A 24,604-nucleotide genomic window follows, 5' to 3' on the forward strand; every position below is an offset into this window, starting at 1 on the left:
GAGGCACCAGCAGCCCTCCTGCCCCCACTAAGGGACAAGGATCTGTTAGATCTTGTATTTTTGTCTTAATAAATGGAATTCATCTCACTGCCTCTTCTGAAGCCTAAATGGAGAAAGGACCACTCTCCACAACACCCATCGTCACGGTCACCAACGAGTGTGTGATATTTAAAACCAGTTTACAATGGGAGGCATATTCTTAAGTGCATCAATGTGTGTCTATATTAAGTGTGTACTGGTACACAAACAACAATAAAACATCTGGACGGATGGGTTTAGGATTAGTTGAAATAGAAATTATGATGAGTGTAGCGTTATATGCCATCTTCTCTCAGTTGTTGAAATCTTTTGAAAGCTAATCCCGACGCCTGTTTATGCTGGAGTACTTTGACTTTCTTCACAGGGCGAGGCTGTTGATGTTTCATATTTTTTCCTACTATTAGCCAAACACTTGATAGACCCGAACCAACAGTGAACTGACCTAATTAAGAAGCACCGCAAGAGAATCTGAGCTATATTATTCATCTGAGCCACAGGACTCCACCGAGCCAAACAAACCCTTTATCACAATCAGCGCACACACACACACACACACACACACACACACACACACACGTCTGCACAAGCAGCAAAGTCTATTTTGACTCCATCCCTGCTCTCGCGGCCCTGCTGCCAGGAGCAGTAATTAGACCTGATGAGAATTTATTCACTAATGAAAATAGTCCCCCGATACATTCACTGTTTACTTCTGTTTGAAGAGCCAGCTGTTCCAGGAAATTAAATATGAAGTTGTATTCACACATTTTTTTTACAACATTTATCAATTCTAAGAAACCCACAGACCTATTCCAACTATTCGACTCGGCAGTGATGGATGATTTCACAGTAGATAAATCTCAGAGCGTTAGGAAATAAAGAGAGTTAGACGAGTAACGAAGCCTCGGCAAAAACCTGTAATGATCTGTTCACCAGAGAGACTTTTTAAACTAAAACAAGAGGCCGCTTTGCTTCGCCACGGATCGTCTCAATCCCACGTAAATCCCTTGAAAGATTAAAAATAATGATTCTTTTGTTTGTTTTTTAGATTTTTCAAGTTGAAATCATAAATTTTGACGTATTTTATTGGGATTTTATGAAGCAGACAAAAAAACACAACACAGCACAGAAGAGGGCAGCCGAAGGAAAATGTTTTTTTTTTTTAATTCCAGGTAAAGACCTGAAGATGTGACGAGCATCATTATTTGACACGACATTTTGCAGAACCACATTTCATGCAACTACAACTGCGAGTTTATTGGAGGTATTTTTCTATCGGTTTTGCACATCTACAGAATAAAGTGTTGCTCGCTTGTCTTTGAGAAGTAGCTTAAGCTCGATCATTTTGGACAAATCGGTAACTGCAATTTCTCCCACAGACGTCGAACTGTACTCTAGATTTTGCCTAAAAGAGCAGAGTTTATTTCCCCCTTCGTTGTGTTTCCTGGTCCTCGTTTGCAGTCATAATCAAATGTGAACATGCGTTCCAATGAGGCTCATTTCTCAGATTGAAAACAGCTTTGGAAACCTGACAACCCACTTCACATTAAGCAAATTAAATGTGTTTTATTGGTCTCATGTAATAATTTTTAATTTTAAATGTCAAGCTTACATGAGTAATAAGTGGAAAAATCATTACAATTATTCAAACATCCAACTGTATGTAATTAATACACATATTAGGTGTAAATTAGTTATAAAATTCTTGAAATAAGTTCTAATTTGCTGAATGGATCTGTATAGCTAACGGTTCTCCTTCAGGCGTTTATCATCCAATAATTAGTCTCACCTGTTTTGCATCTATGAATCAGATCCCCACTCCACAGGTAACCACTGGCCATTCAGTTTTTCTCTCCGTTTCTTGATTTTCTCGTTTATTTCCTATTTCTGTTGGGTTCAGCATCAGGCACACACAGGTCAAAGAGGAGCAGAGCTCCTTGTTCTGCATTTGGTGCATCTCTTGAGACAAAGTCTTTAACTTTTAATTGTTATATGTTGATTTTTATATACTGACTGTACTTTATCATGGCAATTGCTGCAGAACAGTTTCATTATTCTATTTTTTCTGTAATAAGCCTCGTAGTTTTTTGTCTTCATGCATTTTAGTTCTTCTGATTTGACTTGAATTTTTTGATTAGAACTTTTTCATGTTTACATCACTGCTGATACGTTTCATCTATATTTTCTCGCTACTGAATATTATATTTTTTGGGGAAAAGGCAGCAGCTAAGATCCACATTAAGGCCAATATCTCAACCTCAGTGAAATCCCACCATTACAGCAGAAAAGACAGTAAAAAAAGGCGCACTCAGCAGAGCCACGAGGCTGCAGGGAACAGAAACTGAACAGAGGCTGCCGGGATTTAGCCATACATATTTTTACACTACAAAACAATACAGGTCGATATACAGCCAGATTGAGTCAGCAGCATCGACTAAACAATACGGCCACACAACAGAATACAGATCTGATCGGTTTAATGATCAGGAAAAAAAATTAATCAAAGTGGAAGTCGAGGCAGAGATGCAGTTTTTGGTCAAAACTTGGCTTCAAATAATGAGCATTTTTACCTATTTATTTTTATTATGATTTACCCATAAACTACTCAGCTACTCCGGTCAGGCCTGCTGTTGAACTAAAGGCTCGCTGTTAACTTTAGCTTCAATTTGAAACCAGCATATTGACAAGAAATATTCAGTAAAATCAACCATAGAGCTAAAATAATTTATCCTTTTGCATCTGGGGGCTTTTGTTTATGCTGAGCCGATCGCAAAGAGCAATTTTCACACCTTGAAAAGACAGGATGCACCGTTCTGCTTCTGATTTACAGTTCCTCCTCCATTAAGAACAGGCGCATCATGGCATTAGGATTGATTTTATTGTCATCCGATTTGGGTAAGTGTCTGCGCTCCAAGCCAAAACTTGTTTGTTTCGTCGACACAGCTGCTAACACCGACATTAAGGGCAATAGAAACTACTGGAAAATGTGACGGATGGTTGAAGATCTCCCAGGCCAGATTTAATACAGCATGTAGAAACGTCACGTTGTTGAACCTTCAGAAACAAACTGAAGCCTCCAGTGGCATGTCCTGCCACTAAAAGAGGGGAATTAAAAGCTGCTTACACATCTTTTTTAAATTTTAAATTATATGATTGAAGAAATGCAACATTTGCAGATTCTGTTCCTTAATGCAGTCTTTATGCCTGTTTTACTTCAGCAACGACAATATGGTGAATAAAATACATTATCTTAATCCTACCATTAGTTCACACCTGTCCTATTAAATACACATCAAGGTTTTGAAGAGTTATAGTTTTAAACAATTTCATATTGTCTATTTTCTTTAAATATTAATTTAATGAGAGGCCAGAGAAAGTGTTAGAATAATCAAATGACCCTAAAAGGAGGGGGCACAGATCTGCTTTTTCACCGTTTTTACCTTCTTACCCTTTTTTCTCATTGACAAAAAAGATAAATTATGATATTTGGAATTATTTGCAATCATAAAATGAATGGGGCTGAAATTAAAATTGCTCATATTAAGGCAGCATCACTTTCAAACGACGGTAGCTATCCAGCTAATGTCAACATTTACACCTAATAGACCAGAATGACAAAAAAAAAAAAGAATCTGCAGAATAAGAATGAATGCTAATAATATAAATGCAATTAAAACAAGAGACTGTAATTTGTAGTATAAACTGGTTTTGTTTTATTCATTAGAATGGTTTTTGCATTTTTCTTTATTAAAATGTTTCTGGAATCATTATGTTGTGAAACCATCATGATAATGTTTTACTGTGAGAATCTCATGCCTGGTTAAAAATGGTTGCAAACATAAAAACCTCCAGGCTGCGTCATTTAAAACATTTAATGAAGTTTTAGAACGATTAGCCTGAATGTAATTTCCCTTTCTGACTGATGACATCAAAACATTTTCAAATTTAGCTTAATGAAAAAAAACAACAACAAAAAAACAGAGGAGTTACTTTTTATGTGGGATTAAAACAAAAACACAATAGTTTTTATCTAAATAATAACCTAAACTATAAACTAACATTAATTTCTGTAAGCGCTTCCTCCTCTTCTCCTTCTTCTTCTGCCTCTTAGATATGAGACCCTCTTACACGCGGTGAAGTGGTGGGTCAGCGAAAGCGCCAAGAAGAAGATAAGGATGTTCATAATTAGTCGGTAATGGCAGGTGATCCACCTCCACAGGAGGGTTTCGCTGCCAGGCAGAGCCACGACGTCGGGGTCCTACCAATAAGGCCCCAGAGTTAATTAAAAGACCTGGCCGAGCTCGGAGGACTTGACTGGGTTGTTTTATGTTTTTTTTTCTTGTTTTAGCAGAAAACTAAAACCTTCCTTCTGCAGTAGCTTGAAGGCTCTAATGCTACAACATTCAGCCTCTTTTTACTTCTTTCCTCTTTAAACTGCCTTTGCTTAAAGTGACCATGGTGGTTTTCTCCCGCGAGGGATTGCACTGCGTTAACATGTAGTGTCGTTTATCCCGTTACTGCAGGCCTTAATGTGTTTCACTGGAATTGTACATGAAAGACCAACACAAACTGTACACATAACGCCTGAAGTGAAAAGAAAATTATGGTTTTAAAACTTCTTTGCAAGTAAAAATCTGAAAAGTGAATGTATTTGCCTCTCTCTGCAATCACAGCTGCAAGTTTTTTTATTTTTTTATTTTCTTTATTGTATCTTTCTACCTGCTTCGCATCTGTGAACATCTGTTTTCAGGTTTTTACTCAGATTCTCATTTAGACTCAGGTCTGGAATTTGTCTTGGCTTTTATTTACTTTACTTATTTATTTACATTGAATTATGAAAAAAGTGGACTCTATTTACTAATTAGGTGGCCTCAAATTGTTCTGCTGTATTTTGTTTATGGGTATCCAAACGCATGCCGCACTTTTCAGGTGTTGATTTGATTTATTGGTAACACTTTATCTGAACATCTGTCAAAAACATGAAGGAGTCTTTGTGAATGTTTATGACTGTAGTCATAAAGTGTCATTTGGTAAAAATAATGACACTATTAATGAAAGGTTGCATTAAAAGTTCATTAAAAGTGTAATTATTTTCTGAATGTCAAGTGCAAACACTTGCTCATGCAGATGTTGCATATTTTGGTCGTCTAGCAGCAGAAATAAATGAGCAATCAGCCAAAACTTTCACCCGTTTTCTGCCTCCTTTGAAAAAGAGAAGAAAAAAAGCTCACAGTTTTACTTCCTTTTAAACTTTCTTTTTAACCCACACTCAAACTAGGAAAACTAGTCAGCCACACAAAGCAGACAACGTGTCGCTTATTTGCAGGAAGCGGGTCAGATGTGGCGCTGAAGGGACAGGAGGGAAAACCAGCGGTGGTCCAACTCTTCCCTCTTCTGCTTTACAGCCATGAGCCCCGGGAGCAGCTGTGAGGCTGCTCAATTTAGGCCACCCAGATGGAGACAGTGTTTCCTGGTGATTGCATTGCCATAAACCCAAACCCTGACGAGGGGGAGCGGTTTTTGGAGAAAGGACCAGCGAGTCCCCTCAGATAGGCGAGAAGAAACAATGGAAGGAGGACAAAAAGCTTGGAGCCCTGTGATTTTTCTCGTTACATCCTCTCATCTCGCTCCTCTCTCTTTACAAACCCCGACTTCTCAGTGCATTTCTCTCTCTCTCTCTCTCTCTCTCTCTCTCTCCAGCTGCTGCCTCTAGCTTGTTCTATCCATCACTGAAAATGGCTGCGGACTGATGGGAGGCGGCCATGTAGTGTCAAACACTGGCAGATTAACAGGTGAGGGAGCAGAAGGTTTAAGACACAATTCAGCTTCTGCCCTGACAGAGAGCAGCACACGCTGGAATACCAACCACGGGACACACACACACACACACACACACACACACTGCTGAATCTGCAAGGTTAGCAGTTTGCAATAATGTTTGGGTTTTTCTTTTTTTCCCAGTTAAACTTATGTAGCAGACTGAGAATGTTTCAAATCAAAGTTAACGTAACCAAAATCCCTTTCACTTGGAACGGATCAACAGTTTTCTTGGATGAAATTCATCATCAAAGTCATTTTAAAAATCAGATGAAGATAATCTGAGTAAACAAGATGCAGTTTTCAAATGCTGAGTTGATGAAGTTTTTTTTATAGCCTTTTTTAATGTAGTGCTTGAGATTACCAATATAACCAAACTACGTTTAATTTTGCTATTTTGGCAATTACTGTGGATAACTTTGTTCAATATTAAAATTTCTCAAATTTAAGTGTGACAACAATCAGAGGGTGTGAGGGGACAGCGTCGTCATGTTAGCACCATTTGAGAACGGCGTTGCACTGAGTTGGTCTGCCAGCAGCTGGGAAGCGCTTGGAAGGACTGTGTTGAAATTTTAAATGTTACAAACATTTGGTAGTGATGGATGTTCGACGCCATAAAGCTGTGATGTAAATCGCCTGCGATAAACAGCCAATCAGCGCCGAGGGAATCGAACAGCACTTCTTGATTGACCTCATTGCGAACCCCAGCGAATAATTTATCGAGTGGAGTTGCACCGAGGTATTTCAGCTTCCCAAACCGCATTTTCTTTTGATTAAAGGTAGTTTGGAAAAATGTTAACCACATGTACAGGCAGGGATCCACTGCTGAGGCCCATATTGAAGCAGTGGAGGTGTGAATGAGTGTGAGTTTTGGAGGAGATCTGTGTGGGATTCTTTCGATGTCTTATGGGAAAAATCCTTAAGGAAAAGGAATCCAGGAAACACACATGCAATGTTGAAAATATTACAGATCTGGGTTGACTTTGGAGCAGACTGGGACAAATGGGACAAGAGCAACGCAAAAATCTGGACAAAAATTGGGAGGAGTGTGGAAGAAACCTCTCCTTCCAAAGGATGATTTAGGCAAAAAACCAAAAAAAAAAGAATCACCCTTGGGAAAAGAAGACACAGGCCAAATTTTCAGGAAGGTGATGACATGTTAAGGTTCTAATTATTCTGAGATCATGACTGTGTGGGCAGATTTTTCATACAATGAAGATACTTTGTTCTGGTGCAAGAGCTAAAATAATTTTTAAAAAGCCTAAAACTAAAACCGTTTTTATTTTGAGAGGGGAAAAAAAAAGAAAAAAAAAAGGTGACCAGATCCAGTTTGACGTTGCGAAACAACTAAATTGCTCCGTGCCATTAGCTGATGACTTCTAGATTAGCTAACCAAGTTAGCTAAAGCCACAGATGTTCTGCAAAGGCGTCAACTAATCACACCTGATTGGTCAAGACGGCCATGTTGGCCTCAAGTGGGGGAGTTTTTGAACTTTTAATCGAGTACTTCATTTATGTGACCTTTACAGAACAAAACACATCTGACATGAAGAAAGCCAACAGTTCTGACGTTCTGCATCTGGACAACAGCAATCAGCCGCTTTTAGCTCAAGTCAAAATGCAAAGGAGACGTCTACAAACTGTGGATGTCGGCGCTTCCTGTTTGTGGCGAAGTGTGCGACGCCACCAGCTGTTGTGCAGCAGAGGAAGTGACTCAGTGTGCAGATCAGAGCCGCGCTGATCGATACAAACAGGTGGGAGGCTGAAAACTCTGAAGATTTCTGTGTGTGTGTGTGTGTGTGTGTGTGTGTGTGTGTTCTGCTGTGTATAGGTGGGAAAAAGAAAAACACCAGGTAACTACAGATACAAAACATGAAAGGAGGATGAAAAGAAGTTGAAGTGCGACAGTTTGTTTGTTTTTGTGTGAGTTTCCTGCAGGTGGAAAATTTGAAATGAATAAGCAATACATTAGTCTTAACTTTTACTTTCTTAAAAATGTTCTTTGTTTCATAATATATAATTTACAATGGGCATTAAGTTTGCAGCTAATTTAAATTAAAAGTGTCCCTGGACGCTCATGAGATTCCTGTTTTTTTTTTAACATTAATTTTAAAAATTATTTATGTTTCTTTTGAGGTATTTCATAAACGCTCAAGGATTATTTTCACAGGTTGATAAAAACAAACTTTTTACCCGGTTGCTGCTTCTTCTCGTGTTTATGTGATTGATGTAGGCTTCGAGAGAAACGAGCAAATCTTGCTGTGGAGAAAGATAAATAATGAATAATAGTAATAAAGTGTATAGCAAACTACTGCCCACTGAGGGCTTACAATCAAGGTAACAGATTTGGAAAGAAGCTCCAAGTAAGGAAGCAACATGACTAATAATTAGTGTGAGGCCTGGCAGATTATAATGAACTGTCTGGGGATACGTAGCGCCGTTAAATCCCACAAACTGACATCTTGTTATTACAAAATTCTCATTAAATTGGTTTCCCAGGAAAGCCTTTCCAGCACACAGAAGAATGCAAGTGTATGAAATGAGGGTGTGTGTGTGTGTGTGTGTTCAGACATGAGAGCCTCAAATCTGTTAAAAGACATGACAACACTGTTTGTTATGTCAAACAGCGACGATCGTAATGAGTCACCTTGGAGGGAGAGCTTGATGCGACGGCAGCGCCGAGTCGCAGTTCAGTTTTCATTCTTTTGTGTCCATTTTCTTGATGCCCGAGAATTTGCTTGAACTGATTAATCAGGAGCTCTTTTCAGATTCCTTTGAAAGTTCAGTTTTGTTTTGTTTCTTTTTGTGACGTTCTGAATAACTGGAATGAAGCACGACGGTTTCCTCTGCCCTGACTCAGAAACTTGGAAAATAAAATAAAAATGTTTGCGCTGCTCCGTTGGTAGCACTGCAGCCTTGCAGCAAGACGGTTCTGCCTTTAATGGCAAAAACACAAAATCTTACCAAGTATTTTTGGTCTAGTTTCTGGAGCAAATATCTTAATACACTTGAAAGAAGACAAGTAACTTTTCAGTAACTTATAGAGGTTTGTTTTAAGTAAATAATTCTTTAATATTGATGAAAAAAATACTTGCTCCACTGGCAGATTATGTAACTGATGACATTTTTACCTTGTTATAAGGTAATTTCTCTGCCAATAGAACAAGTACTTTTTCACCAACAATAAGAAATTATTTACTTAAAACAAGCCCAGTCATTTTTAAGCTAGTTTGCCTAATTTCAAGTGTACCAGGATATTTGCTCTAAAAACTAGACCACAATTACTTGGTTACTTGGTAAGGTTTTGTCTTTTTGCAGTGATTTCCAGATACTCCAGTTTCCTCCCCTCAGTCCAAAAACACAACCGCTAGGCTAAATGAGCTCTCTGCACAGATAACGCGCTACATCTAAGCACCGAAGTTGGTGATATCAGCATTCTTCTGTGTGGATGTTGTTACTGAAGGAAGAAGACTCAAAGTTAGCTTTTTTTTTTTTACAACCACTGATGTGTTAAAAATTAATTTAGTGGAAGCAAAAAGACGCACAAGGCTCTTCAAGAGAGGACAGTTCAGCAGATAACTGGACTGTCAAATAGAAGACGGCAACAAAGTTGCCCTTTTGAGTCTCCAGAAAGGGTAAGAAAAATAAAGTATTTTTAATGCTGTTCCTATGTTCTATGGCTTTTAAAGAGAAATCACAAAAATCTAAATATGTCAGGTCATTTTTACAAATCAGGCACAATCAGACCCACTCCTTATTTAATACCAAATCCACCACATTTGCTGTGCTTATAATATGCAAGACTGTGACTACATACGTCATAGTTACTGTATATTTGCATACTTGGCTTTCCTGACCAGGTTTTTATCAAAACCAGAAACATCTGGCATTTCACACAAGAAACGACAATCCAAAAAACTCACAGGATATATATAAAAAAGAAAAACCTTTTCTTAAACAGCTGCAACAGTAAATGCCTTTAAAACAGGCCATAGCCCTGAAATGGGTTTAAAGAGTCAGAAAAAGGCTCACAGCTTGCATTCCTGTCAGGCACTTAGAGTTTGCAGTAAAAGAAACAAACAGATGCACGTCTGCAAAGGCGCGCGTCAAACTAAACACGGTGTGCTTAAACCAACAGGCGCCTCTGCTTCCAGTGAGATCATAATAAATCTTAATGAAACTGTTGTAAAGCTGAATGCGTATTTTTGAGTGAGCCTAACATTTCCGTTCGGTTTAAGAGTTTGGATTTCAGGCATAACTCAGTTTTAACCGTACATTAGCATGTAGCAGCAGGCGTCCTCAATGTTCTTTGTTTTTGTTTTCCCCCTCAGTGGCACTTTATGCTCCCATCTGAGCCAACACTAAACATCTCTCAATGTGGTCACGTTTCCAATAACGCATTTCATAAAAGATGCATTTTGGAGCAACCGGGTTATCATGGAAATCTTTATGGAATCGATATTCGACGGCCACAGGCAGCGGCGCTTCTACAAACCAAATGGGTTTACTTCTAGAAATCATTGCCGCTTGTTATTCTATCCAGAGAGGCGGAGCTACTTTACGCTGTGCGTCGGTCCGAACACGGTCTGAAGAGCGCGCAGACGGGAGAGTGTTAATAACAGTGGAGAATCGCAGCTCCTTCAGGACCGCGGACAGCTCCACGGACGCATCGGCGTATGAAATTGAAAACAAATGAGAGCTGCTGCCACGTATGCGCACTAGGAACAGTGGCAGGTTTTGAGTGAAACAGACAAACAAAAAAAAATGTTTAATTCATGTTCACAGTACTGCTATTGAACAATCGGAGCTGAAATCATGGACTAACAATCCCTGACTTCTGTTCATTTCCTTACTTTTCTGAAAACAGGTTTTTGTTTCAGGATTTTGTTGTTATGTTACATGTTCTCTCTGCTATCAACTTAAACCACCGGGCCTGTCCACCTAAGCAGCTCTTATTTTATATCTTCTTTCTTCTTCTGCCACCAGAAGGCAAAGCAAAGTCTGAAACTGAAACTGCAGTTTGGAGGTGAAGACCACTACCATCTGGAAGCTCTGTCTGGCTAAAGCTTTCTGCAGCAGGGCACAAGTACAAGGTGTGCAGAAAAACTTGAATGCAATCATTTTGGTGTACTTCTTCCTGAGTAGGTAAAAAAAAAAAGCCTATTTAATTGCTTATACCAAACTCTGACCAGAAAAGATGGAAAATGTCCAGTACTTTAAAAGTCCAAACTGAGTCCGATTTCTGTTCCAAGCAGAAAGTAAGAGACAAAAAAGGTGAGAAGTGATTGGAGCACTTGTAGAATCCAGTCCGGCTAACAGCTGCAATTTGGGCAAGCTGCACACAGTCCAGAGCGGCAAGTAAAAATGAAAATGAAACAAATTCACACCAAAAAACCCCAAGAAAACATAAATAAGCATTTGTACGAGGAAACGGAAGAAAACGGGAAGAAACCGTCAATATATGATTTAAATTTTAAGTTCAGAGTCGCACATAAGAACCTGAACCTCCTTATTCAACAGAACAAAACGATCCGACACCTAGGACTTTGATGCTTTTCAAACTCGGACACCAAACTGCAGTCTTAAAAGTACTTAGAAGCAGAATGTCACCAAAGAGCGACATGTCATTAAAAGATATGAAGTAAGCAAATAAAGCACAAAAAATAGAACCGAGAACAAAACCTTGTGGAACTGCACTCTTAAAACTTTTGCCACATTTTGGTTTTTCAAACATAAATAGCTCTAAGTGATAAACCTGCCAGACATCTTAGTTTCTGGAGTAACACTGCATGGTGCGCAGTGTGAAGCGATGAGCTTAAAGTGCAGGTAGGAACCAAAACATAACGAGGGTGGACCCTGACGTTTAGAGTTAGTCCTGCATATGCAGAGAGTTGATGAATTTTATAGGAAGCAAATGTAATTTTTAAATCATTTTAAATGATGACATGACCTTAATTATAGGCACGACTGAAGAGAGAACATGGAAGAGTAATTATAATATCAAAATGCTCGTGATGACGGCTCAACATTAAGGATCCGTCGTGGCTGTATCAACCTTCTGGATCTCTTGGGTCTTCTGGTTCTGGTTCTGCTCTGCATCCCCAGAACCAGAACAAAACGAGGAGAAGCAGCACTCAGCTTCTATGCACCGCAAATCTGGAACAAACTTCCTGAAAACTGTAAAACAGCCGAAACACTGAGTTCCTGTAAATCTAGACCAAAGCCCAGATGTTTAGAGTTGCATTTAAACCGTAATAAGTGAAACACTGACCAACATTTTGATGTGTAAATGACGACACTTGGAAAAATTTAATGTTTCAATTAAATGATGTAAAGATGTAAAGTTTTTATGATGTAAAGCAGCTTGAAATGCCTTGTTCCTGAAATGTGCTATACAAATAAAATTTGATTGGCTGATAACACTGGGTTACAAAAAATATATTTTTTTGAAGTTGTCTAAGCTTTTTCAACTGAATTAGGACGATTTTGAACCACTGAATCAAAAAATGACCTCCACTTTTCTCAATCAGGTTTTTATTCTAATTTGATTTAGAGAAATCCGATCTTCCGATCTAAACTGATTATATTTTTGTGACATCATCAGTTCATCTCTGTTAACATTTCTCATCCAAAAAAGGTTTTAGGAGAAAAAAATTGTTTTCTAACAGAGTGTATTAGTTAAATGATACAAACTGGGACTTCTGTAAATTGAGTAATAAACACTGATAAGGGTAAGTACTTATAAATTGACATTTAAACCTTCATTGTGCAAAATTCAGGGCATGAACTTCCGTTTCTGCGAACGCCTCTGTACGCTCAGCAGCAGGGATTTCTCTCTTCAGAGCACAACGGTAACCAGCCACCATCCCAGCATCCCAAACTCAGAAGCATCTTAGTTCAGAAAGTCGACCCAACTGAGCAAAACCAATGTGATTTTTGGATTCAGCACATCAAAACAACCCTAAAACAGTTGGAAAAAAAAAAAAAAAGAAAAAAGAACCCAGACATGCGACGAACGCGTGTGACATACATGGTGATCCACTCACACATTGGTGGTGAAGATGCCGTAGATGAGGTCTTGCTCGGGGAGGTAGAAGGTGCTCTGCAGCTCGTTGTAGTAGAAGGGGATCTCTCCGGACCGGGAGCAGTTGAGCCGCGCCTTCATGAACGTGGTCCAGGTGTCCTCCAGCAGGAAGCGCCCGCCGATGTCGTTCTTGCACACCCGGGCCACGCGGGAGTACACCGTCTTGCCGCAGTCGTGCTCCACCGCGTTCTCCCTCAGGAAGAAGAAGGTGAAGAGGCCGATGTCATAGGCGGAGATGAAGTGGGGCTCTGCGGAGGGGGAGGGAGGAGACACGAGGGAGAGGAAGATCATTATGTTGACCCAGGAGGACGGGGGCGAAAAAACAGAAACTTATTTGCAACATTCATCTTCTGGACACTGTTGCTTTGACCTTTGTTTGCATTATTGATTGCAATAAGGACTTGAAATTTCTATGGCCGCATTTCCTGTTTAGGCTGGTTTTGAAAAAAAAAAAAAAAAAAAAAAAAGAGCCCCAGTGGCAAATGAGTAAATAAGAGAAGATGCTGCAGAGGGTGAAGGAGAGTGGAGGATTTAAACATGGTTTCACATAAATCTGTCTGAGGTTTTGATGCTAAATCCATTAAAAGTGGATGCCTGTGTTGCTTTTATTGTCCCCGGACGGCACAGAGGATGATTAATGTCCACCTGCTGGACGGGTTTCCAGGTAAGAGACTGCAGAACGGGGATGAGGAGATCCTAAGTAATAGCTGGGAAGGAATTAGATGGCATCAGCCAGTATATCGGTTTATGGCACAAATTTAAAAAAATAAAAATAAAAAATTCATGATGAATTATTAATTTCATCATTATGTCTTCTGGTGGACGTATGTCAGAGTTTCTGTGCAGGAACTTTGTGGACTTTATGTGACAGACATTTGGACAGGGACGTCAGAACAATTTCAGTTCCAGTTAAATCCTCTTTCTGGAGCTCACAGCGTTTCTGTGAAAGCTGAAAACTCAATGAGCCTCCTCAAGGTTTAAGATTTTTCTCCTTTTGTTGCAACCTTGTTTAAAACAAAAGTGTTTTTTTTTTAACTCGTGGAAACAGGATCATTTAGAGACAATTTGTTTTTACAAGAGAGGTCTGAGAGTTTCTTCAGAAGTTAAGTTACTAACAAACACAATCGAGTGTTGTAAGTGAATACGACAGATAAGATATAATGAAAGACAGGCAAAATAAAACATGCAGTGTTTTTGCAAAAGTGCTTGTAAGCCTTGGATTTTTCTGCTATAAGCATAAATATTAGCATCATAGTGAAGTGGAAGAAAAAATACAAATTAGAGAGGCACCATATTGGATTTTTGGTCGATATCCAATATGCAGATATACTAAAACTCATTTGGCCGATAACCGATACCAATACCAATATTTGTTTTCTTATACTTACTTACTGAAACTATGTGGCTTTCTCTACTGTGGAATTAAAATACTGCATCATCTCTGTCAGTTTATCCTGCTACCAAATGAGAAATGCTAAAAAGGAGACTGAAAATGATGCAACACTTTCAACTTACATTATGTTTAATGTCACATTTATTCATGAAATTTACTCTGTCTAGAACAATGATGATACTCAAACAGTGCAAATTTGAGTTGTGCTATGCTGCAGGCATCATTGTCACTGGTTTGTCACATAAAAACATTTTATTTTGACAGAATGGCTGATGTTCGATATTAAATTTTACAGCGATACCGTCCGGTACCATACCATGCCAATAACATCGTGCATCCCTAATTCAAATAGTTATTAAAATGTCCCAGAGTTCATATTCTCTAACCCTCTGTGAACTCTTTTCCCCCTTCTGCAAGGTTTTCTGGGAATATTCCTGAAAGAAATCCTGACTTTTCATTTTCCTCCCACAACCGCGCATAAGAGATGGAAAGACGAGTGGCAATCCGTGGAATGTGTTGGTCCGTCACACAGAATCCCGATAAAACACGCCGACACAAAAACAAATGAAATGAAAACAAGGAGTATTGATGCTTTTCCAAAGATTTGAAGAATAAAGAGCGGATCCTTCAGCTAATGTGTTGCAATTAATAAGCAGACGTCGACAGAACGTCAGAAAGAGAAAGAGCTTTACAAAACGGAAACAACCACACTGGTGTTTTGACCCCGAGCTGATTGTGGTTTCAACACTGGGAAGATTTGTTTTGCGCCGTCGTCTTTTCGCCTGTCAGGCTTCTGCACGAATGATTAAAACTAATAAAAGAAAAGACAAGACGACTGAGCTGCCGTTGCCTCACTTCACCACCAGGACCTATTTGTTGGAATCCCAGTCAGACACGTGCAGAGCAGCAACAGAAAAATTATAAAAACCTTAATTTGTGCATGTATACATGCAAATAAACGATAATAACTTAGCTGATTTTGCAACAGAGTCATTTAAACACACACACTCAGAGAGGGGGGAACCCGTTAACCATTAGGATGGAGTGCACCTCCGGGGCCGGCAGGACGTTTGGTCTAATACAAAGCGTCTGAAACTGAGCAGGGGGAGGAAACAACTTTGGCGTCCGGAGGGCAGCGGTCGCGTAATTCCAATTCGCCGCGACTTTTTCGGACTGCGGTGCTGATGAAACCACTTGTGGTGCGAAAGAAAAAAAAAGAACAAAGAGGTAATCAGCTGCAGGAGGGATGCATTTTTTTATTTTAAAAAAAAAGCTGTAATCAAGTTTTATAATTCTCTCTCCCTCTTTGATTACTCTGCAGAAACGTGGAGCGGGGGTCTTTAAGCAGCGCCGGCTAATTTAGCAGGTAATCTAATCAACTTATCCAGTTTAGGTTTAATGAAGTGAACGTCCTAATCAGTTTGTTCCCAGTTTGTGTTCTAAATAATGACAAGGAAACGCGGCATTGAAAGCAAAACAAACTGAGTGCATTTATCATTATTAGACAAAGCAGTCAAAGGTGTCACTTAGTAACGGTATCTACAGTAAAAACGGCTTAATTGAGACTATTGTAATTTACAGAGGGTTAATTAGTGCCAACATGGAGTCACCGCAACCAGAAGATCAACAAGAAGCATCACTTTTTCCTTCCCTGAGGCTGAAGGCTAGCTGAAACTCTGCTTTCCTCTTATGTGTTTATTAGCTCAGCAAAATAAATCGTTCAGCCTGATTTAGAGTTTTTTGTGTTTATGCACACAACATACACGTCAGGCAAAGAGCGGAAAAAGATGACATGTTCTGCACTACGATAAGAAAGGTGCACAGGCGCTTCCTGCTGAGCCGTAAACCCATTTCTCCTGCCTGACCGGTGAAGCGCTGGGGAAGCAACGTCAGGAAATGTTGCAGGTCAGACGCAGCAGCACTGAATCAAAGGCGACTTAACAGGAAAATGTGGAAAATATTGAAAGAATATACAGCATAATTAATTTATATTTAACAGATGAGTAATGCTTTGTGGCTTAAGACGACAAAATGAATGCACACATTCATTTCTTTAAAAGAAATAACCCAGCAGTTATTTATAGCTAAATAACTGCTGGGTTATTTAAAGAAAAAACACAACAAAAAATATTAAAATATTTTTATAAAAAATACTTTTTATAAAAATATTTTTAATATTTTTTTTATAGAAAGTATTTTTTTAAATAAATTTGTTAAAACTATGACAATGTTGCGACAGTATAACATAAAACAGATTATCTTGAGTGCTGCCAGTGCTAAGTAGAAACAACTAATCAGAGCCAAGAGGCGGGTCTTAGCGCTGTCAATCAGGCTTGTATACACACTGCTCAAAACCCTTTCCACTTTGCTCTCTGCTATGCTAAAGCTACTTCCCTATAGCCAGCGTCATGATGTTAGGTAAATGTTTTTCCTGAAACGGTAAGTTGCTTTGCCAGCATTGGCGAATTTATCAGCATGTACACGAGCTTGAGTGGCAGCGCTAAGACACTCCTCCTGGCTCTGATCGGCTGTTTTTGACCGAGAGCGAACTGCGGGGCAACAGCAGCTCAGGGAGGAGCTTAATCCTTTCACAGATTATCTGTCTGATATTACAACAGTGACCATTTTAACAAAAATCTAAATAACATTTTATAAAAGTTACGTATTGCAGCTTTAACCCAAATGTTATTGGGAAAAGAGGTTGGATATTTTTAACCCAAAATTGGGTCAAAAAATTTTAACTTGGCTTCTTTGAGCTGAGCTAAAAGCTCTGGCCCGAAAGGACAGTGGAGGATTTACATTGGCACAAGCTAATGTACCAATGTAAATAAATATTTACTTTATTTCTTTTAAAGGGAATAAATAAGCTTTCGAATTTGTTGCCAAGAAGCGTTGCTGTAACAAAAGCAGTGATCCATCACACGCACATTTGTTTTACTTTATATACGAAGTGCATTAAGCGTGAAATTTGTCACCTAAATGAAACGGTATGTCAGGGGAAAATACAAAACATAATGAAATTTGCATTGTAGTCTGATCATGTTTAACTCAAAAGCAAACTTTGCATAGAAATCATCCAGAACTGCACGGCAGTACAGCTGGTAGCCGTACTATCTGTCCCGGATTTCCAGGTGTACTTTGTATCTTCTCTCCGTATAATAGTGTGTTCTGGCTTCCTCTCACCATCCAACAACAGGTATCTCAGGTAAATTGGCCCCTCTAAATTCCCCTTAGGATGGGAGTTTGTGCGTGCAGCATTATTCGTCATATTTATGTCTATTCCACTGTAATGGATTGGCCATCCGGTATATACACACCGTCTCTCCCCCGTTGACCTCGGAGGATATTACCACCCCAAATGGATGGATACACTTAAAAAAATTACAACAAACCCTCCAAAATTGCAGTTGGTGAAATTTATCCACAATAATGTGTCAGTTCTGTGTAATTAAATAATATCTTGGCAACATTCACTGGTGGTCTGGCGGCAGAGGGGATTTATCACCACCTTCACACAGGGCTGCTCAGTTATTGGGTTTTATTGTCCTTGTGCACAACGCTGCAAAAAATAAAAAGTCTGCTTCAAGCCTGTGATGCCACTGTGAGGCAGAAGATTCTGACCTGAGAGCGGATAAGATAAGCCTGTCAGCATTTTGTTTCCAAAACAAAGAAAGTTCAGTTCTGAGGTGGGAAGATCTCCTCTTTCTCTCTACATATTCACCTACTATAGAAATAAGAGAAGTTCTCGACATGTTTTGTTTTCATATTAGGCAAACATCATGCGTCAGCGACACTTCTGAGAAAGCTGAGTGGAGGTTGAGTGTGAGTAACTGCAGCGTAAATCAATATTTCATCATACTTGAAGTCTAAGGATTTTTAAATGCTTACATACCTTCAGAAGAAAACCCAACCTTTAACTTTAATAATGAAATCTTCAATCAGCAAGGAATGAATGTCTAATGTGCTGCTGTGCTGCCTGCACTGATGAATGCTGACTCACCCTGGCATGCTGTGTGCTTGAAACTAAGATGATTTACCAAATTTTTTATGATTTCATCCAATACTTGTCTGACCACTTTCAGACACGTGTGGCACATTATAATGTCGTTCTCAGGCTCTAATCTGATCCTTTAGTGTAAAAAAAGACAGTAACATCGGGGCAAAAGCGAAAAGGCCCATCCTAAATCTACACCTTTGATCCCAAAACACACACACTATTCAGAACAGCAACACATTAAGAGAAATGTATTTACTTCAATGACATGAAAGGCTTCATGCTCCACAAAATCCACTCTAATTTTCTCAAATCTGGATATATAAACCATTTATGTGTCAGTGCATCTGCATGCTGGGCTTGAAATGCAGCTTTATAGCAACAATCACTCCACTTTCAGGTGGAGAACCGTCCTATGATCACTCTTAACTACGGTGAAGGATATACTAGCAAATACTTTTCCAAAGGTGCTGAAACATTTGATCGAGAGCATGGCATTTAGTAACCTGAGTGCAGTTGGCCCTCCCACCGTCTTCAAATCAGACAAAATTGGTGTCAAACGTTTGTGCTACGTTTGTGACACCCATTTTGTCTGATTTGAAGACAGTGGGAGGGGGGCTGGTTGACCTTTGATGACCTCTAGAAACATTTCTTTATATCTTTAACATGATAGCGGCACAAACTTTGGGCTGTCCTGAAAGCTAAAGTGGGTGTAAGATATGAGGAGCAAATAGTTGGACCCAACAGCAATTTTTGGTAAAAGCATTTTTTTTTTCACACAGGAAGTTATTCCACCCACATTTTAGTAAATGTGCTTGAATTAAATAAAATTGTTTGTTTTGAAATGTGAGGGATTACTTTATTTTATTTTTACGTTTGTTTTAAAGTGTTAATTTCTATTATTTTATTACTTTAATGTGTGACAAAAAAAACCCCCAAAAAAACTCTGACACAATTAACTGCATTTGATTTTTACATACAAATGTCTGGAGCCGGAACCTTTGCTTTCACGTGTTTCTGGTACGGCCATAAATCTGACACACAAGCGACATCAACAGCAATGATGGATTTAAAAAAAAAAAAAGAAAAAACTGATTCTCTTCGTCTACTAGGGGTTGATTTTTGCTTGGAACCCCCCTCCCAACCCCCAAAGTAAACGATCTGATGGGTCGCTGGAAAAGACTGTTGTGTTCAAGTTGTTCATCAACCATCACTAAAGCTACTCAAGACTGAAACAGCGTCTCAAAGCCACACATGCTGCAGCATGCACAGACGACCCCAACGCCAACTTCATCGTCCACAGTCGCATTTATAAATAAGGGGATTTTTTTAATGTTGCATGAACAATCAGAGAGTCCTCAAATAATTAAAAGCTGAACTGGTATAATAATAATAATAGCATTTTCTGCTAATTTGGAGGCTGAATAACTTGAATAACAGGTAAAAAACAATTAAACATATATGTCTGTTTATTCAATAATTCAGAAGCAAGAAATTGTTATTTTGTCAATGCATGGTTTTTGATTAAATTCAGTGAATTAATAATTACAGGTCCTGCAATTTAATGTAGCCCCATCACTAATTTTAAACTTGTTTCTGCATCTTTTGAAGTGTTGCCCAAAAAAAAAGTATATTGTTTTTGACGGCAGGCCCCAAAGTTCTTTGTGACATTCAGCTGTCTGACAGAAAACAGTCGGTCAGCACCTGGCAGACTACCAATCCAATAAGGGAACGAATAGATTAGATCTAGGATTCCCCCCCTGGCCTCCCTACCCGCTGCGGTTCTCCTGAACCAGCCAGAGCTTAGAGCTGGAAATTAGATTTTCATTCACACCCTGAAATCCACTGGGAACCCTGTATCCGTACAGACGCCGCATCCAGCACAAAAGCAAAAAAAATAAAAAAAATAAAAAAACAGGCTTTGCGCGCTCGGATGGAGGCCAACATGTGCGTTTAACTGTCTGCCTATCCAGCCACGGTTACGCTGATTGGGACGTTATCTACGTTGTTGCTCATGTTCCTCCGTCTCGAATCATTTCACGTACTTTCTTTCTTTCCGCTCGTGCGTGCGGTTTTAAAGCCACGCGCACGCAGCTGCTACCCACACGCCGCCTGATTACCGTCTAAATACTCGGTGACAAACTCTCACCTGCATGGTGAGGCCCTGCGCGGGGCGACGCATGCTGTGTGCCGTAATTTCACCCTCTCTGTGGGGCGAAGAATAATTATATCGCTCACTGACTCCCCGGTCTGTCGTCTCTGCATCCAGCGCCGCCATCCATCCTCTGCGATAAGCGCACAAACTCACAGCCTCTCCTGTCATCCATCTTTAGTTGCGACTGTGAAGCTTCACTTTTTCCAGCTATGGAAGCGGAGAGCCAAGCTTTGTCAAGAGGGTCCAGAGATTTCAGAGTCGTGATTTGCCTTCACAGTCAAACTCGAGTGAAAAAAGTAATTTTTTTAAAATGACTTATGCATTGGACATCAACTTCTATATCCTCCTCCATCCTATACAGGATGTGGAAGATATATTTTCAGTGGTTCCACCCAAACCACTCTGGAACCGGTTTTGGTCTTTAAACTCTGCTGATGTGATACTTGCTGTCGTCTCCTTGGCTCCAGCTGCCATCTTTTTCTGCCTGAACCAGATAAAGCGTACCCTGTCAATGAAGCTAAAAATGCCGAAGACCTTCATGCAACTCTACCCCAACCTTCAGAAATATTTTCATCAGCCCATATGACAGTTGCCTAACTGACAATGTGCTCTCCGTGGTTCTGAATTTTGACAAATAAAGCAAATAAACCAACAAATAAGAGCATACAATCTTTGTAGCTAAATTTACTTTTTTTTTTAAAAAAACAAAACAGAGTAGTTTGAAAACTTTTTTGTGGCTTACTTTAGTGATTACTGAAGCGAGTCGGCAGCATCTATGTTCATAGATCTCTGTGAAACAACGTCAGCTACCTATTTTATTAACACTATTAATAAAATAGTGTGATTTTTAATCCTTGACAATCCTAATCAGGTGATCTTTCATCTGCACCAGCAGCACTGAAAAACAGGAGTTTAGCACAACTTTCACAGCTTCATTCATTATCACAACCTGGTGATTTTTAAAGAAAACTGAATTGGAAATGGCGTTTATGAATTCAGTGGAAAATCCTCAGCTGTAAGCAGAGCATCAAGATTTCAACATAAACTGTGAAAAGACAGAAAACAGTCAGACGGTATTATTCTGAGGCTAATGCAACATTGTGTTTTGAAACACAGCGTTTTAACAGTTTTTACTTTGTTCTTTTTGTTATTGATAAAAATCATGATAAAATCTGATGAATTTCATCAGGTTGATAAAAATCATCAAGCACTTTCACCAATTAGGCGCCGAATCACGATTGGTGGAAAATGTTTCTAATTATGAGCCTAATTAACTCAAAAATAGGACAGGCTGTCATTCAACTACGCCAAGCGTTTAGCATGCTAAGGTCAGTGAGGCTTCATCAGACAGACTGAGAGTCTGCATAGCACAGCATGAGATGAAGATATAACATTGTCACAAAATGTAAGTAGCACTAACAGAAATTTTGATTTTGATTCATCTGATGTCCATAAAGTTTCTAAAACAATCTGCGGCTGCATGGGTCAAAACATTAATGCTGCAGTTTCATTCCTGTGAGGAAGGGATGACGGAATTTGATTTATTCAAAAGACATGCAATTAAAACACACACAAAAAATAGACATACAGTTGTGTGAAGGGGATATTGCTAATCAAGTATTTTTGTTAATTCATGTTTTAAACCATGATGAAAGCAGAGTGATAATGCCACGCATCAGTCTTGCTGCATGGTCCACGTTGTTTTCTGAGGAGTTTTAGCTGATTTCCAAGTAAAGTGAGCAAACAAGACAGAGGAAAATACAACATAGCAATCAGGCAATCCACCTGCATACTTACTGTACAGGTATCTTTGTGTTACTGCAGAATGTGTGAAGGAAAACTGGACAGGAATCAGACTCACATCTACATTTCTGCTGAATTCAGGACATGTGTGAGCACAAATTGCTGCTGCTGCAGTGTGTTGTCCCAGGAAAAGACCCGGCGTCAGCAGCAGAGAGATTATTGACACGAACCCCTGAAGGACAGACAGCATTCCATGTTTCTTCCATTTCATAAATCCCACTGAGTCCCGTACCTAACCTGAGCCCAAAACAGTCTCTCTAATCCTTTCGCAAACACCCCTATCGGACAGGTCCGCCTCCGCCGCAACGAGACACAATTGTTTTGGAAGCGAAAGTGCGGACTTGGCCTCGTCCGCTGCGCCGAAGAGGCCAGGGAAAATGTTTGAAGGAACGGCAGGAATTTTCAGAGGTTTGTTGAAACAACTTGTGCGGATTACCGGGGAATCCAGCAGGCTTTGGAAAGTATCAGATGATACGTCTGCAGAGATTACATTTCTGTCAGGGTGTAAAAGACAATCACTAAACATTGAGTCTGTGAAATACTGGCGGAGATAATACCACCGGACCAGCTAGCAATTTCAATTTAGATTATTTTTTTCTTTTTTCCACCTAGAGAACTGAGTGAAAATTAACTTTTCAATAATATTCTAGTTTATTGAAATGTCCTTGCTGGTGTGTTTTCTTGGTCTGGATGATGTTGTTTAGACTCTATTCACTAATAAAGGAGACATTGTTGAACTGGTTTGCATTTAGGGTCATCGGAGTGAAAGAAAGAAACAAAACATATGCCTGCCACACTTCCCAGATATTTGTAAAAAGATGCTAAAAACAATGTACCTGTTTCCTGCCACGTCACTAGACTACTTTTTTTCTGAGCCAAATAAAATATACTGAAGTTTGTTGTTTAGATTAAATGGAAAAAAACATAACTGTGGGAAATTGTCAAGAATTTGTGTGATTCTCTGTTCTAGTTCTATAGTATTTAAATTTATTTCATCTTTGTGTTCATGTAAGTTTAGTCATGTTAAAACAAACAAAAAAAAACTTTGCTGTTTAATATTTAAGGTGTATGAATACTTCTGAAAGACACTTTCATAGTAATGGTCTTACCGTTGAGCCACTTGGAGTTGTACTGGGCAGTGCGCAGCGGCGGCATGCCGCCCAGGCTCCTGTAGATGACGGGGTCGCGACCCGAGAAGTCGATGACGGTGGCGGCGTAGAGCTCCCCGCTTTCGGTTACCACCGCCGTGGAGTTGTGGCGAGGGTCGTACGGGCAGCGCGCCACTCCGTTTACGCGCTCCAGCACTCTGCTGATGTTGCCCACCTGGAAAAGAAACAAAGGACCGAGGAGCAAGCCGAGTGCCAACAGGAGGGAGGAGGAAGTGATGTCACCGACTTCATACAGAGCTACTTCCTCGCTCTACCTCTCTGCTGATACATAGCGGCTGGAAAGCATTGGTCCCGCAGGTCATGACCTCGGTCTTGTTCACCAGCAGGACTCTGATGTAATTCTGGCACTCCATCTAAAAAGAGAGATGAAAATGAACGTCTAAAAACGGTAACAGCGGGATGAAATCTGCATCGGTTCACTAGATGCCATGGGACGTGTTGCTAAGGAGAACAATGCAGCGGGTTTCCTGGTGCAAAATTGGAATGTGGCGTTTGCAGCTTTCGCCCGCGGGTCCATTGTTGAGACATATGAATGCTAGTTTGGAAGAAAATGGCAGTTTATTTGTGGCATCGACAAAGACTCCAAGTCATCTGCATGTTGTTCGGCACAAAGAATCAAATTCTTTTCCAACAAAAGCGAGGCATTGATTTATAGGCCTTTCGCTGCAGAGAAGTGAGGTAATTGAGCAAAGAAAATAGTTTTGTGCATCTGGCTTCAATCTTCGCCTTACGGGCTCAGTGGGAGATGCATATGATTTTGCAATCAGTTCCTACAAAACAATGCGAAGGAGGCAACTGAACTCAGCAGCTGCTCTCGGGCATTTTTCAAAGGACGTCCTCTCTAAGTGTCCCAACATGTCCCCATGGGCGCTTTCTTAGACATTTCCCTCCCCTTCCCATCTGAGTTCCCTCTCTTATAAAGTCGAGCAAAACAACTTTTGATTGAAGGTTTCGAAATGGCGCTCCTCTGCCGAGGAACCTCCCGAGAGACTAACAAGCACCGAGGCAGAAGATATCAAAAAATGGCCCCGCTGTACGCGAGCCGCGCTGACACGGAGCGCTGTAATTGGGGGCGTGATTGAGGTTACCTCTGTTTTGCCTTTGCTCTGACACGACTTCCTGGTTTCCTCATCCGGTGCCCACTCTGTCGCCT

The 24,604-nt window shown here is 39.9% G+C and overlaps 1 protein-coding gene across 1 annotated transcript in view; it reads right to left on the reverse strand.

Moving 5' to 3' along the window:
* LOC103134820 (semaphorin-5B) overlaps positions 1-24,604 on the reverse strand; it is a 234,322-nt gene that overhangs the window by 72,581 nt on the left and 137,137 nt on the right. The window contains exons 6-9 of the mRNA XM_007547273.2: positions 24,540-24,602; positions 23,706-23,804; positions 23,392-23,605; positions 12,900-13,185 (exon numbers count right to left, since the gene is read on the reverse strand). Of these exons, the coding sequence (XP_007547335.1) occupies positions 12,900-13,185; positions 23,392-23,605; positions 23,706-23,804; positions 24,540-24,602 (662 nt within the window). The remainder of the gene's footprint in view (positions 1-12,899; positions 13,186-23,391; positions 23,606-23,705; positions 23,805-24,539; positions 24,603-24,604) is intronic.

Source organism: Poecilia formosa, unplaced genomic scaffold (assembly GCF_000485575.1).
Source record: "Poecilia formosa unplaced genomic scaffold, Poecilia_formosa-5.1.2 Scaffold19, whole genome shotgun sequence".
NCBI classification, from domain to species: Eukaryota; Metazoa; Chordata; class Actinopteri; order Cyprinodontiformes; family Poeciliidae; genus Poecilia; species Poecilia formosa.